The sequence below is a fragment of the Erpetoichthys calabaricus genome, chromosome 13, assembly GCF_900747795.2.
Source record: "Erpetoichthys calabaricus chromosome 13, fErpCal1.3, whole genome shotgun sequence".
Lineage (NCBI taxonomy): Eukaryota > Metazoa > Chordata > Cladistia > Polypteriformes > Polypteridae > Erpetoichthys > Erpetoichthys calabaricus.
In genome coordinates, this window is record NC_041406.2 from 59,228,730 (window position 1) to 59,241,526 (window position 12,797).

Here is a 12,797-nt window from a genome sequence, read left to right on the forward strand (position 1 = left end):
TAGCTTTCTCAAGATCCCTAGAAGATAAAAAAGCTTGATCTTACCTAATAGATGAAGCTGGAAAAAGCAACTCTTGACTACAGAATTTACTTGTTTCTCAAAAGGGAGGTTACTGTCAAAGATTACACCAAGATTGCGGACTTGAGATTTCCAAAAGAGAAAGAAAGAGCCAAGAAGTCCAAGACCAATTTGGGCTTTAGCTGATGGACCCACTATAAGCACCTCCGTTTTATTTTGATTCAGATCAAGAAAATTATTAGCCATCCAGGATCTTAGTTCAGAAAGACAGTTGTGTAGTTGATTTATTGCAGAGTTGCAGACAGGAATATCAACCTGTGTGTCATTAGCATAGCAGTGAAAAGCAATGTTAAATTTCCTAAAAATAGCTCCAATAGGATGAAAGTATATAGAGAATAAAATAGGACCCAAAATGGATCCCTGAGGAACTATTTTTAACATGAATTTCATGGATGGGTTAACAAAATACTGCAACCGAAAACACATTGGGAGTAAGTATGAAACAGGGTACAGTTCTACAATGAAGACAGCTATGATGGGTTCTTGTAAAGAGCAGGTACTTGATCTAAAAATTACATTTAGCATATATCAAGCATGTCACCTGCTCCTTAATACCTTTAATGCACAATATATTATGTGTCAATTAAAACTTGAGCCTCTAGCACAGAAAGCTTTTCTATTTGATTGTGTTGTGTTTGCTTTGTTCTGTTGGAGAGTTTTCGTTAAAAAGGAACCTACAATATTCCAAAATCCAATATTATTAATTGCTTTTATAAATATCTGCCAGGGTACAGTATATTATTAAATATGGATATTTAACAAAGTAGAAAAAAATCAAGTTTCTAACAGTTCTTTCTGAAACTGTATATATAAAAACTATTTTATAAATACATTGTTATAAATGCACACTTAATGCAGCTGTCTATGTGGCTCTAGCACAAATGACAACCAAGCTTATTAATGTTTTAAAAGCAACCCTTTCCAGATTACTTTCAGTTTCAACGTGCATGCAACTAATTTTAACTGTTACTCTTGGAGCAAAAGCTTTACAACATAAATTGTTTTAACACTAATGTGAAGGAATCAGTTACTATTTTTAGAATGTTACTCTCGTGAAAGCAGATGTCCTGGCAATGGTACATTATGTTCAGTATCTGCATCAGATAAAAGGGGAGCCGCTTTCCTATGCCTGCATTTGCACGCTTGTGAAGTCAGCAAACCTGCAAAAAATTATGACCCAAGTCAGTCTCCTGCAAAACCATTCGAAAACCAGGATGCCGGTTAAATTACGGTTTAGCTAGCACAGACAAAGAGATGCGGGGGGGAAAGGCATAAACGTTTTAAACTAATGGATAAAAACGCAACACTGTAGCCAAGAACTTCCACAATATATAACAGGTGGGCGGCATATCTGTAATCCAGATTGTCACATTTTAATTAGAATCACAATGCAGAAAACAAAGACATCAATTGTTTAATACACGCACGCACCCACACATAACACACAGCTTCCATGTTAGAATGCAGAGCTGGTGCACGCTTTAAAATGTGAATCTGTTTGCAGAAAAATGCTTTAATATCTAGGAACTAAACAGATTATGCCGCTACAACCAAGACAACATATAAAAATGTATCTTATTTTTTATTTGATAAATGTAACTTTATAACGACCTCTCGTCACGAACACACTTTAACATGCAACCCTAAAGCTGAAATCTTTGAACGGTATTGCTCAGCTATCCACCACAGTGAGGGGCCGTAAAAGGCATTATAGGAAAGGACTGCTTACATGACACGCAGTAAAAACTAAAGGCAACCAACCCGTGCAAACTTTAAACTCAAACACATAGAAAACAGTCCAGGACAATGACAACTCTGATTAAAAAGAGACAAAACGTTCTAAAAAAGACTGCGTTATTTTACAGTTCTAGCCACAAAGGTCTCTGATCACTATTCGCCAAGTACAGTGAAGTGTCAAAGTGATAGCTTTAATGTTCGATCGAAAAGGTAAACAATTAACCTTCCTCTTTCCTTGCAGCCAGCACTTACATGCATCGCCCACTCGACTTACATAGCAGCTCATAACTGAAAATGAAATATTATAGAGTAAAGCTTATGCTGTTTGTACGCGGCATATGAATACCTCCGCTCTACAAAGAGAACACGCCTCATGACATTTTTGTTTAGCATTCAGAGCTTAAGAGGCATAAATTAAAAAAAAAGCGTTCATAAAACAAAACCACAGGCATGAATGACACCTTAGCATCTTTATTGTCACTGATACCCGCACAAGCAATGCCCTTCATGATCTTCAGAATTTATAGGTTGGATAAACTCTCTCCCCTTATGCAAGTAACAGGAGAACGTTTGCCATTCACTAATATTGTACAAAGAAAACAACCAAATTCTAAGCAAAGGCATGCAAACTGCGGAAAGACATAATAATACAAATGCCTTTTTCACAACTGATACGAATGGTCGGCTGATCTCACATAAATGTTCAAACAACCTTACCTCTCAACGAGCACTCCTGTTACACTGCGTAGAGAATGTACCAAATAAACGAATGACAGCCAGCGAGTTGGAGAAGCGACGTTTCGCACAACCTACTGAAATACAAGGGCGCTTCATTAAGTCATAGGGGGAGATATACAACTGATTTTAAGTAATATTCACTAAATGCAACAAAAAAATTAGCTAATAATATTCCTTTAATAATTACAATCTCATTTTATAAGAATTATATTTTCAAACCACTCTTGAATGAATGTAATAAAAAAAATTGCAAAATTAAATCAACTCCCCCCACATAATATTGCCTTATGGTACGAACCAAAGGAAGGACTCAAGTCTATAGCTTTAATTGTAATGGTGGTTGGAAGCTTACTGGAAACGAATGAGATTTTGTTATTTTCGAAGAAATACCTTATGAAGGAAACGTTCAGTTTATTTGCAGTCCTTTTTGATTTTATAGGGAGCCTCTTATCCTTTCCTTAAGGAGCATGGCTTATTCCAAAAAAGGCGAAATGACTGATGAAGAGAAGGAGCTGCTCAACGTTATTTCTGAAGGTAGGAATAAAAGCAAGGGCAGTGCTGGAGATAGGAAGGGATGTCCACGCAAGTCCATCGTGCCAGTTTTGTGTCTGGATGCACGCTGCATTATTTGGGTGTACACAGTCCTCGATGGGTGCCCATTAGAAAGTATTTGAAGAGGAGGCATGTTTCACCTGCGGCCCAAAAGAAATTATTTATAGTACAATTGTATGGCTGTTTAATGCCAGTTTTGCAGCAGTTTTAATACGTGGGGAGATCGAGTGCTTATCTTATTACCTGTAGCACAGTTTAAAGTCACTAAATGCCTTTCCTCTATTATACTACTATTTTGTTGTACTGGTTGTCAGCTACATTTTTACAGTAACTCCATGGTCATGAGCTTTGGCTCCAAACATTATATTAATCGGGACTAAGGTTTTTAATTGCTGTGATTTTCTTGTTTCTATCTTTGTTGTAGAAGTGTCTGGAATTACTATATTATGTCACATTTGTGGCGTCTGTCTACTTCTCTGGAGAGATTAAGTAACGATTTGTTAAAATGTTACAGATTTACGAAATGTTTCATTAGAACAGCTACTTGCTGCCGAGCAGGCATGTACAGTATCATTTAATTCACAATAGATACATTGAACAGTGATAAAGCTGGCAAACCTTACAAGGAAGTAAAAAAGAAGCATGAATTATTTGTGGTAAAAGCTGTGCCTTTTGTTTTCTTTACCTGTTTATTACGTACAATAATTACATCTGACACTGCGAGTATAGTAAAGAGCTCAAAGATGAGACTTGCTACACAGTGTGCTTTCAAATTCTCAACAATGAGTAAGTTTCCATATTCTTTATGTAAGGTTTAATTCCGCTGGGAAAAATGTACACACCTTTTTCAGCTAGTACAGCAATGTTGATTTACGCAAACACCAGAACCAGAATCTGAACCTGAACCTAGCAAATGGCCAGTTTTAAGGTCTTTCTTGTCATATTCCAGAATGAGGAAAGAGGCATCACTGGTACGGTAGATTAGATATGTTCAACATACTTTAAATGAAGGACGTTTCTGTTTTTTTGCACCATAAAGATTTTGGGGAAATCACATATTGGTATTTGTTACTTTTGCTGCCTCTTTATACACATGTTGTAGTTATTATTTTTTCTCCCTGCACATTTTTACACTGCTAAGATGCTGTTTTTTTCAGGCATCTGTCTGCAGCTTAAACTTAAGAGTTTGTTCTGAATTTCTCCATAAGACTTGGTATCGTAAAGAAAAACAAACCAAATCCAAAAGATTTAAGTAAATGCTTAAATACCACCAACAGGGGAAAAACACTTTAACTGCAGTCTGCTCATTAATGACAAAGGCACATACCACTTAGCAACTACTGTGTTACCACTTCCTTGTTGAGGGTGCCTATATTGTTGTAAGTCCATGTATGGAACAGCAACCTAGTAAGCTTCAAAATATTCCAGATTGGTTCCAGGTATGGGTTGGGGGTAATAAAGGCAAAAAATAAAAGTTTTTTGGACTACCTAGGAAAGATCCATCCATCCATTATCCAACTCGCAATATCTTAACTATAGGGTCACGGGGGTCTGCTGGAGCCAATCCTAGCCAACACAGGGCGCAAGGCAGGAAACAAACCCTGGGCAGGGCGCCAGCCCACCGCAGGGCGTGCACACACACACCCACACACCAAGCACACGCTAGGGACAATTTAGGATCGCCAATGCACCTAACCTGCATGTCTTTGGACTGTGGGAGGAAACCGGAGTACCCGGAGGAAACCCACGCAGACACGAGGGGAACATGCAAACTCCACGCAGGGTGGACCCGGGAAGTGAGCCCGGGTCTCCTAACTGTGAAGCTGCAGCGCCACCGTGCCGCCCCACCTAGGAAAGTAATTTGATTCTTAGTAAGTGCGTTTCCAGTTCATGCCTCTTTCAATAAAAAATATAAAGGCGTTTTTTTTTTTTATTCTGAAATGGATCACCCCACTGGCCAACAAGTAAACCTTTAGTTGAATATGAAAATTCTGAAAGTAGGCCCATCTTTTGTAACATCACATGCACCTAGAGAAGGGCCATGTTCCACATGAAGACATGAAAAATGTGAACCCTTTAATAATGGCCAATCAAAACAATTGCTTTAGTTAATTAAAAAGCAAAATAAAAAACACCCCTTACTGGCAGACATGCTAATATATTGATGTGCAGGAATGCCCAGTTAGCACAGTGTTGCCAGAGGCATGGATACACTGCGATGGGACATGCCAGAGGAGAATCCCACAGCAAACCTCTTGTGGTGAAAAATATTGTTGAAGGTGTTGAGAATACACATTAATTTCACGTTGGAAGACTTGAGTCCAAGTAGTATAGTTAGCTCTGTAACTGTAATGGGTGAACCACAAATTAACTTACTTGGATGTGCCTGAGTGAATCAGTGAGTGTCTGAGAGGCTTTGGTTTCTTAGAAAGCAGCACAAGATCTACTAGCAGATAGAGGGCATGGCATCATAAACTAGCATTGCATGTAGCCCTGATTGGAAGGAGGGGGATCATATTGCCTACGTAATGATGGGAGCCCACAAGCAGCCTGGGAGACCTAATGTATTAAGGGCTACAAAAGGCTCAGAAGTGTCAGGATAACAGCTCGGTTACTGTGAGTCTTAACTTGGCTTTCCTTTCCTCAAAGCAGACCGTCCCCAACTCTGGATGTGAATCTATGGCGTAGTGACCTAGAGAGTAGGTTATTAATTATTATTCTGGTTTAAACCGACTTGCTAACCAGAGAGCTAGTTGAGTTGAGACTTAAGTACAATTGCAGCAGAGGTTCTCTGGATGGGATAAGAGATTACGGTCATGACAGGGAGAGACACACGAGGCAAGTAGGAGAATGGTTTCATTCTTGAGAGGTAGAGACAAGTTGGTGGGCCATGACATCCAACAAACACATCAGTAAATCTGCAAAGGCAGGCACCAGGACCAGCAGGTTTATTGTTGATATCTTTGTTTGGTTACTTTGAGCTCTGCCCTGTGTTTTCTTTCCTTTCCTTTGCCTGTTTTATTATTTAAAATAAACTGATCTTCATGATAGGGCTTGATGGTTTTTTCAGCAGTGAATATATGGCACAAGGATGCTTTATTCTTTGTTTTGATTTTTTTTTGTATTGTTATTTGATGCTTGTGGTTGCCATGGGCAACATGACAAGAAATGTAATATGTAATGGCTTTGGAGAAAATATTTATGAAGCTGATATTGATGCTGTGATTCTGCATTTGTATTCATCCAGCTAACAAGCTTCTCAAACACAAGATGAGCCCTCTTAGGGTTTATTTTTTTTTTTTTACTTCTGAGTGTTTCAAGAAGATTGCATTGGGCTATAAAATTGTTTTTGACTTCTATTTTAATAATAAGTAATAACAGCTCAAAGATCGATCACCCAGTGTGACTAAGAGATTTAAAAGTAAGGTGCAATGTACATGTAAACTACATATTAACTTAATATGGAAAAAATACTTAATTTACATTTATGAAAAGCAAAAATAATGTTAAGTAGGAATAACATTACATTTGCTAACAAATTCAGAATAAATACTTCTAGTTTAATTATTCTCTTTTGAATCTACACATAAGACACAAAATTTCCCTAAATTGGTCAAAATAAATGTCCCATTGGTCATGCGATGTTTTTCAGTTATTTGTTAGTAGTTAGCTGTGCTACTAGACAATACTACATTTCATGAGCATCATGTTTTATGATAAATCATGATTTTTATTTTATTATGTGTTTACATATTCTGTACTGGAAACCTCGTGTTTACATTTTGGGTTTACCAATAGCAGTACTTAATGTTTTTATGTATCAGTGTAGCATGGACCATTCAATACTGACCCCACAGCACAATCACAATATGCCATATTATGAAACTGTGCCAGATGTTAACTGATCAATGCAACAGAAATGTAGGTATTTGGATGGCGGAGCTGTGCATTTTCAAATAGCCAGTTGTAGGAGTTAAAATGACATTTTGACATTGAAGTTAAAATAACCAAGCTTGATTTGTTTTTCCTTTTCAGCAGTCACATGTTTTTGTAGTACTAGAGTTGCAGGGGCACATGTGTAACTGTGTTAAAAGGAATCCTTGTGAACTGATCTCTAGGCCCTACAGCTCCATCTCATGAGAAGGGTATTTATGCAGAATGCAGTAAAGAATTCATATGGAAATTGTTATGCAAGTAAATAGTTGATAGACATCATTAGCTTTAGAAAAATGAGAGCAAAATGCTAAGATTTTGCTGAAGTACTAAATCAGTTTAATATCAATTGTAAACATTGTCATTGGACATTTGTTTCAGGTTTTGTAGTTTGTATTGGGTTTTTGTTTTTAAAATATATCTAAAGGGAACACAATGCAACATAGATGCTGAAATTGTAAGATTCATACTGTGGAAAGCAGCCCCGACACAGACAGGCAGACACCAATGGTTCAAACCCAAACACACGTTTATTATACATATTCTATTTACAGAAGTGTATCGCACAAAACCCAGTGCCCCTGCACCAAATCACCCTTAGTCCAGGCCTCTTTCAATGATGTCTCTCTTCCTGACCGCCTCCACTCCTCTTCTCCGAGCTACGTCCACTTCCACCCGACTCCAGCTATCGAATGGAGGGAGGCGGCCCCTTTTATGTTCACCCAGATGTGCTCCAGGTGCCTCCCGATGAACTTCCGCCAGCACTTCCTGGTGTGGCAGAAGTGCTGACGTCCGGGGCTCTTCAGGCATCCGGGCGCCCCCTGGCGGTGACCACGGGCCCCTATAGGGTTGAGCTTCCATGCTCTGTTCCCGTGGTCCCCATACCAACCAGGGTGGCTGTCCCCTCGTGGTCCGGAGGAGGCGTAATCCCTCTTCCGGTCCTTCTAGGTGTCCCGGTTGGGTACCGCCCCCAGCATCTTGCCATAATACAAAAAACATTTTAGTATTAAAAATTATGTTTGTGCATACATGAGGTAACGTGTGTGTGTCTTTGTCCCAGTCATTGTATCATATCATTAGTTTATCTGCACTCTTCGCAATGTAGTGAATTTAATCAATCCATAGAGCTCATGGTGTCTTGCACTGACAGCCTACTTGTCAAAAATGGGTTTTGTTTGGAAAAAGCTAATGGACTGCACCCAATTAATTAAAAAAAAAAAAAAAAAAGTATGACATGTTACCGGTTTCGTTTTATTTCATTTTATTAGGGGTATATCAACTGCTTTAGTATTTATACCCTACGGTGATATTCATATGGACACTTCAATACTCAAATAGAAAAGCAGCATTTTTTACATTGAAGTTTGTCAAATAAAGTAACTGGCTATAATGATTGCAGGATTTGGTTTTCCATTGGTTTGTTGCTATTGAAAGCATTTGACATAAACTCTGCTGTCTTTGGAAGAAACACTATTTAAACCATTCCACTAAATTTCAAGTTTTAATATTCTCCTGTTTTGATGGATTTACACTCTTAAAACAGTGGACACCTTAAAACAGATACTAAAATCTTAATACATAATTTGCCTGCCTCCTCACTCACTCACTCACTCACTCACGTCCATCTGAAGCCGAATGCGCAGTCGCCTTCTGTGCACATCCGAAGCCGAATGCGCAGTCGCCTTCTGCGCAGCTGCCCGAAAAACCTTACGACACCGACATCCAACCCCAACATCACGGCAGGCGGCGGATTTTCGGCCGCAAAAATTCAAAGAGAAAGGCGACTTTGATTAAAGCTCTAGAGGCCTGAAAGGCGATTTCGACTACAGCTCGAGGCCTAATTACGCATTCTGATTCAATTACGCATTCATTCAATACACCTATATCAGGTTTGTGGTGCTTATACTTATTTCTATTCCATATTGTACTGGAACATTCTTCATTCAATATTATACTATAGGCCTGGAAAATTCATCAACTAACAGTACAAGCCTGTACAGTAATGAGTAAAGCGGACTACAATCATTACAAAACAACTTCTTCGTTACTTATCATTTGTTCTTCATACACTGCTGACACAAACTCGTGCCCGTTTTATCTTACGTTGTCGAAACGGGCTCTTTGTCTAGTTCTAAATGTTTAAAGCCAATCAGTGTTGGCTTTTTAAAATAAATGAATATATGTAAGAATTGTTAAAATTGTAAGTTTTATATTTTATGATTTTTTTTTTTTTTTTTTTTTTGTTGCACATGACATGATATACTAAGTTTGCGGAATAGGATATTTATTATTGTATACGTCTGAACATGTACGGGACAAATTCTTTGAATATAAAATTTGCAGCATTGAATTATTAGCAGTGGTTTTGGAGAATTGTGAAGCTGATATATGAATTGGGTTGCCAGTGAAACCTTTAGATGCACGGATAAATATATTGTATTAGTCATAGAATTTGTGTTTATTCTAATTACTATGCCAGATGTTTGCATATCGAAAACTTACATACAGTATGTTTCACATTTTAATATAATTTCCGCAATAGTTTAGCATTGTTACCTAAAACAGGACCAATGTAATTTTTTGGCTTATTGTACATTCACCTGTCCCCTTCCTGCAGATGTTCAGCTTTTCGGTACTTTGGGAGTCATACTGTAGCCCTGAAAGTTTGTTTCAACTCAGTAAGCACAAAATAGAGGGTTCAAATGGTTAGTTAGGTAATTCTATACATTTTAATTAAACTAAAGTAATTTAATCGGTAACTGAATATCAAATGTGAACTCATAATGGGTGTTAACTTTTTACTTTTTATGGAGATAGTAAAATTTTGATTGATAGATAGATAGATAGATAGATAGATAGATAGATAGATAGATAGATAGATAGATAGATAGATACTTTATTAATCCCAAGGGGAAATTCACATTTTTTTTTTAGATAGATAGCGTATTGTGTTTGTTTTCTTTAGTGAATTTAATTTTTGTATGTTGTTGAACAGGAAATGTCCAAGAAGCTTCAAGGTTGCTGGGTTGCAAAAGTGTTAACGTCAACTGCTTAGATGAGGTAAGTAGGCAAAAGGTACAAAGTATGCTTTGCCTAATACTTCAGTTGTGATGTCGTTAATTTTCTCCTATTGCCACTCCCCACAAACCTAGTATAGACTTTTTTTGAGCTATGATTAGTTGTGAGTAAATTTCTTCTTCTTTCGTTCGCTCCCGTTAGGAGTCGCCACAGCAGATCATCTTCTTCCATATCTTTATGTCCTCTGTATCTTGTTCTGTTACACCCATCACCTGCATGTCCTCTCTCAACACATCCATAAACCTTCGCTTAGGCCTTCCTCTTTTCCTCATACCTGTCAGCTCTATCCTTAGCATCCTTCTCCCAATATACTCAGCATCTCTCCTTTGCACATGTCCAAACCAGCGCAATCTCGCCTCTCTGACTTTGTCTCCCAACCATCCAACTTGAGCTGATCCTCTAATGTCCTCATTTCTAATCCTGTCCATCCTCATCACACCCAATGTAAATCTTAGCATCTTTAACTCTGCTACCTACAGCTCTGTCTCCTGCTTTCTGGTCAGTGCCACCGTCTCTGACCCATATAACATAGCTGGTCTCACTTACCGTCCTGTAGACCTTCCCTTTCACTCTTGCTGATATCAGCCTGTCACAAATCACTCCTGACACTCTTCTCCACCCATTCCACCCTTCCTGTACTCTCTTCTTCACCTCTCTTCCACAATCCCCATTACACTGTAGTGTTGATCCCAAGTATTTAAACTCATCCACCTTCGCCAACTCTACTCCCCTCATTCTCACCATTCCACTGACCTCCCTCTCATTTACACACATGTATTCTGTCCTATTCCTACTGACCTTCATTCCTCTCCTCTCTAGAGCATATCTCCACCTCTCTAGGGTCTCTTCAACCTGCTCACTACTCTCGCTACAGATCACAATGTCATCAGCAAACATCATAGTCCACGGGTACTCCTTTCTAATCTCGTCTGTCAACCTGTCCATCACCATTGCAAACAAGAAAGGGCTCAGAGCCGATCCCTGATGTAATCCCACATCCACCATGAATGCATCCGTCACTCCTACCGCAGACCTCACCACTGTCACACTTCCCTCGTACATATCCTGTACAACTCTTACATACTTCTCTACCACTCCCGACTTCCTCATACAATACCATGATTCCTCTTGAGGCACCCTGTCATATGCTTTCTCCAGGTCCACAAAGACGCAATGCAACTCCTTCTGGCCTTCTCTATACTTCTACATCAACACCCTCAGAGCAAACATCGCATCTTTGGTGCTCTTTCTTGGCATGAAACCATACTGCTGCTCACTAATCATCACCTCACTTCTTAACCTAGCTTCCACTACTCTTTCCCATAACATCATGCTGTGGCTCATCAATTTTATCCCCCTGTAGTTATTACAGTCCTGCACATCCCCCTTATTCTTAAATATCGGCACCAGTACACTTCTTCTCCACTCCTCAGGCATCCTCTCACTTTCCAAGATTCCATTAAACAATCTGGTTAAAAACTCCACTGCCATCTCAACTAAACACCTCCATGCTTCCACAGGTATGTCATCTGGACCAACGGCTTTTCCATTCTTCATCCTCTTCATAGCTGTCCTTACTTTCTCCTTGCTAATCCGTTGCACTTCCTGATTCACTACCTCCACATCATCCAACCTCTTCTCTCTCTCTCATTCTCTTCATTCATCAGCCTCTCAAAGTATTCTTTCCATCTGTTCAACACACTCTCCTCGCTTGTGAGTACGTTTCCACCTTTATCCTTTATTACCCTAACCTGCTGCACATCTTTCCCAGCTCGGTCCCTCTGTCTAGCCAATTGGTACAGGTCCCTTTCTCCCTCCTTAGTGTCCAATCTCTCATACAACTCATCATACGCCTTTTCTTTAGCCTTCACCACCTCTCTCTTCACCTTGTGCCTTATCTCTTTGTACTCCTTGACTATCCCACTTCTTCTTTGCCATCCTTTTCCTCTGTATACTCTCCTGTACTTTCCCATTACACCACCAGGTTTCCTTTTCCTCCTTCCTCTGTCCAGATGTCACGCCAAGCACCTTTCTTGCTGTCACCCTTACTACATCTGCTGTAGTTTCCCAACTGTTTGGTAATTCTTCACTACCACTCAGTGCCTGTCTCACCTTCTCCCTAAGCTCATCCTTGCAGTCTTCCTTTTTCAGCTTCCACCATTTGATCCTTGACTCTACCCTCACTCTCTTCCTCTTCTTGATCTCCAACATCATCCTACAGACCACCATCCTATGCTGCTTAACTATACTTTCCCCTGCCACCCCTTTGCAGTCTTCAATCTCCTTCAGATTGACTCTTCTGCATAGGATGTAATCTACCTGTGTGCATCTTCCTCCACTCTTGTACATAACCCTATGTTCCTCCCTTTTCTTAAAATACTTATTCACCACAGCCATGTCCATTCTATTGGCAAAATCCACTATCCTCTGACCTCCTTCATTCCTCTACTTGACACCATACCTACCCATCACCTCCTCGTCTCCTCTGTTCCCTTCACCAACATGTCCATTGAAATCTGCTCCAATCACCACTTTCTGTCCCTTGGGTACACTGTTCATCACTTCATCCAACTCACTCCAAAAATCTTCTTTCTCATTCATTGCACACCCAACTTGCGGGGCATATGCACTAACAACATTCACCATCACACCTCCAATTTCCAGCTTCATAATCATTACTC

The 12,797-nt window shown here is 39.4% G+C and overlaps 2 protein-coding genes across 2 annotated transcripts in view; one reads left to right on the top strand and one right to left on the bottom strand.

The window, feature by feature from the left end:
- Window positions 1-2,615, bottom strand: part of bzw2 (basic leucine zipper and W2 domains 2) — a 65,326-nt gene extending 62,711 nt beyond the window's left edge. The window contains exon 1 of the mRNA XM_028817024.2: window positions 2,533-2,615. The gene's annotated coding sequence lies outside the window, so the exon portion shown is untranslated. The remainder of the gene's footprint in view (window positions 1-2,532) is intronic.
- Window positions 2,616-2,862: 247 nt separating this feature from the next.
- ankmy2a (ankyrin repeat and MYND domain containing 2a) overlaps window positions 2,863-12,797 on the top strand; it is a 51,081-nt gene continuing 41,146 nt past the window's right edge. Inside the window, exons 1-2 of the mRNA XM_028817027.2 lie at window positions 2,863-3,087; window positions 10,034-10,098. Of these exons, the coding sequence (XP_028672860.1) occupies window positions 3,021-3,087; window positions 10,034-10,098 (132 nt within the window). The 5' untranslated portion in view covers window positions 2,863-3,020. The remainder of the gene's footprint in view (window positions 3,088-10,033; window positions 10,099-12,797) is intronic.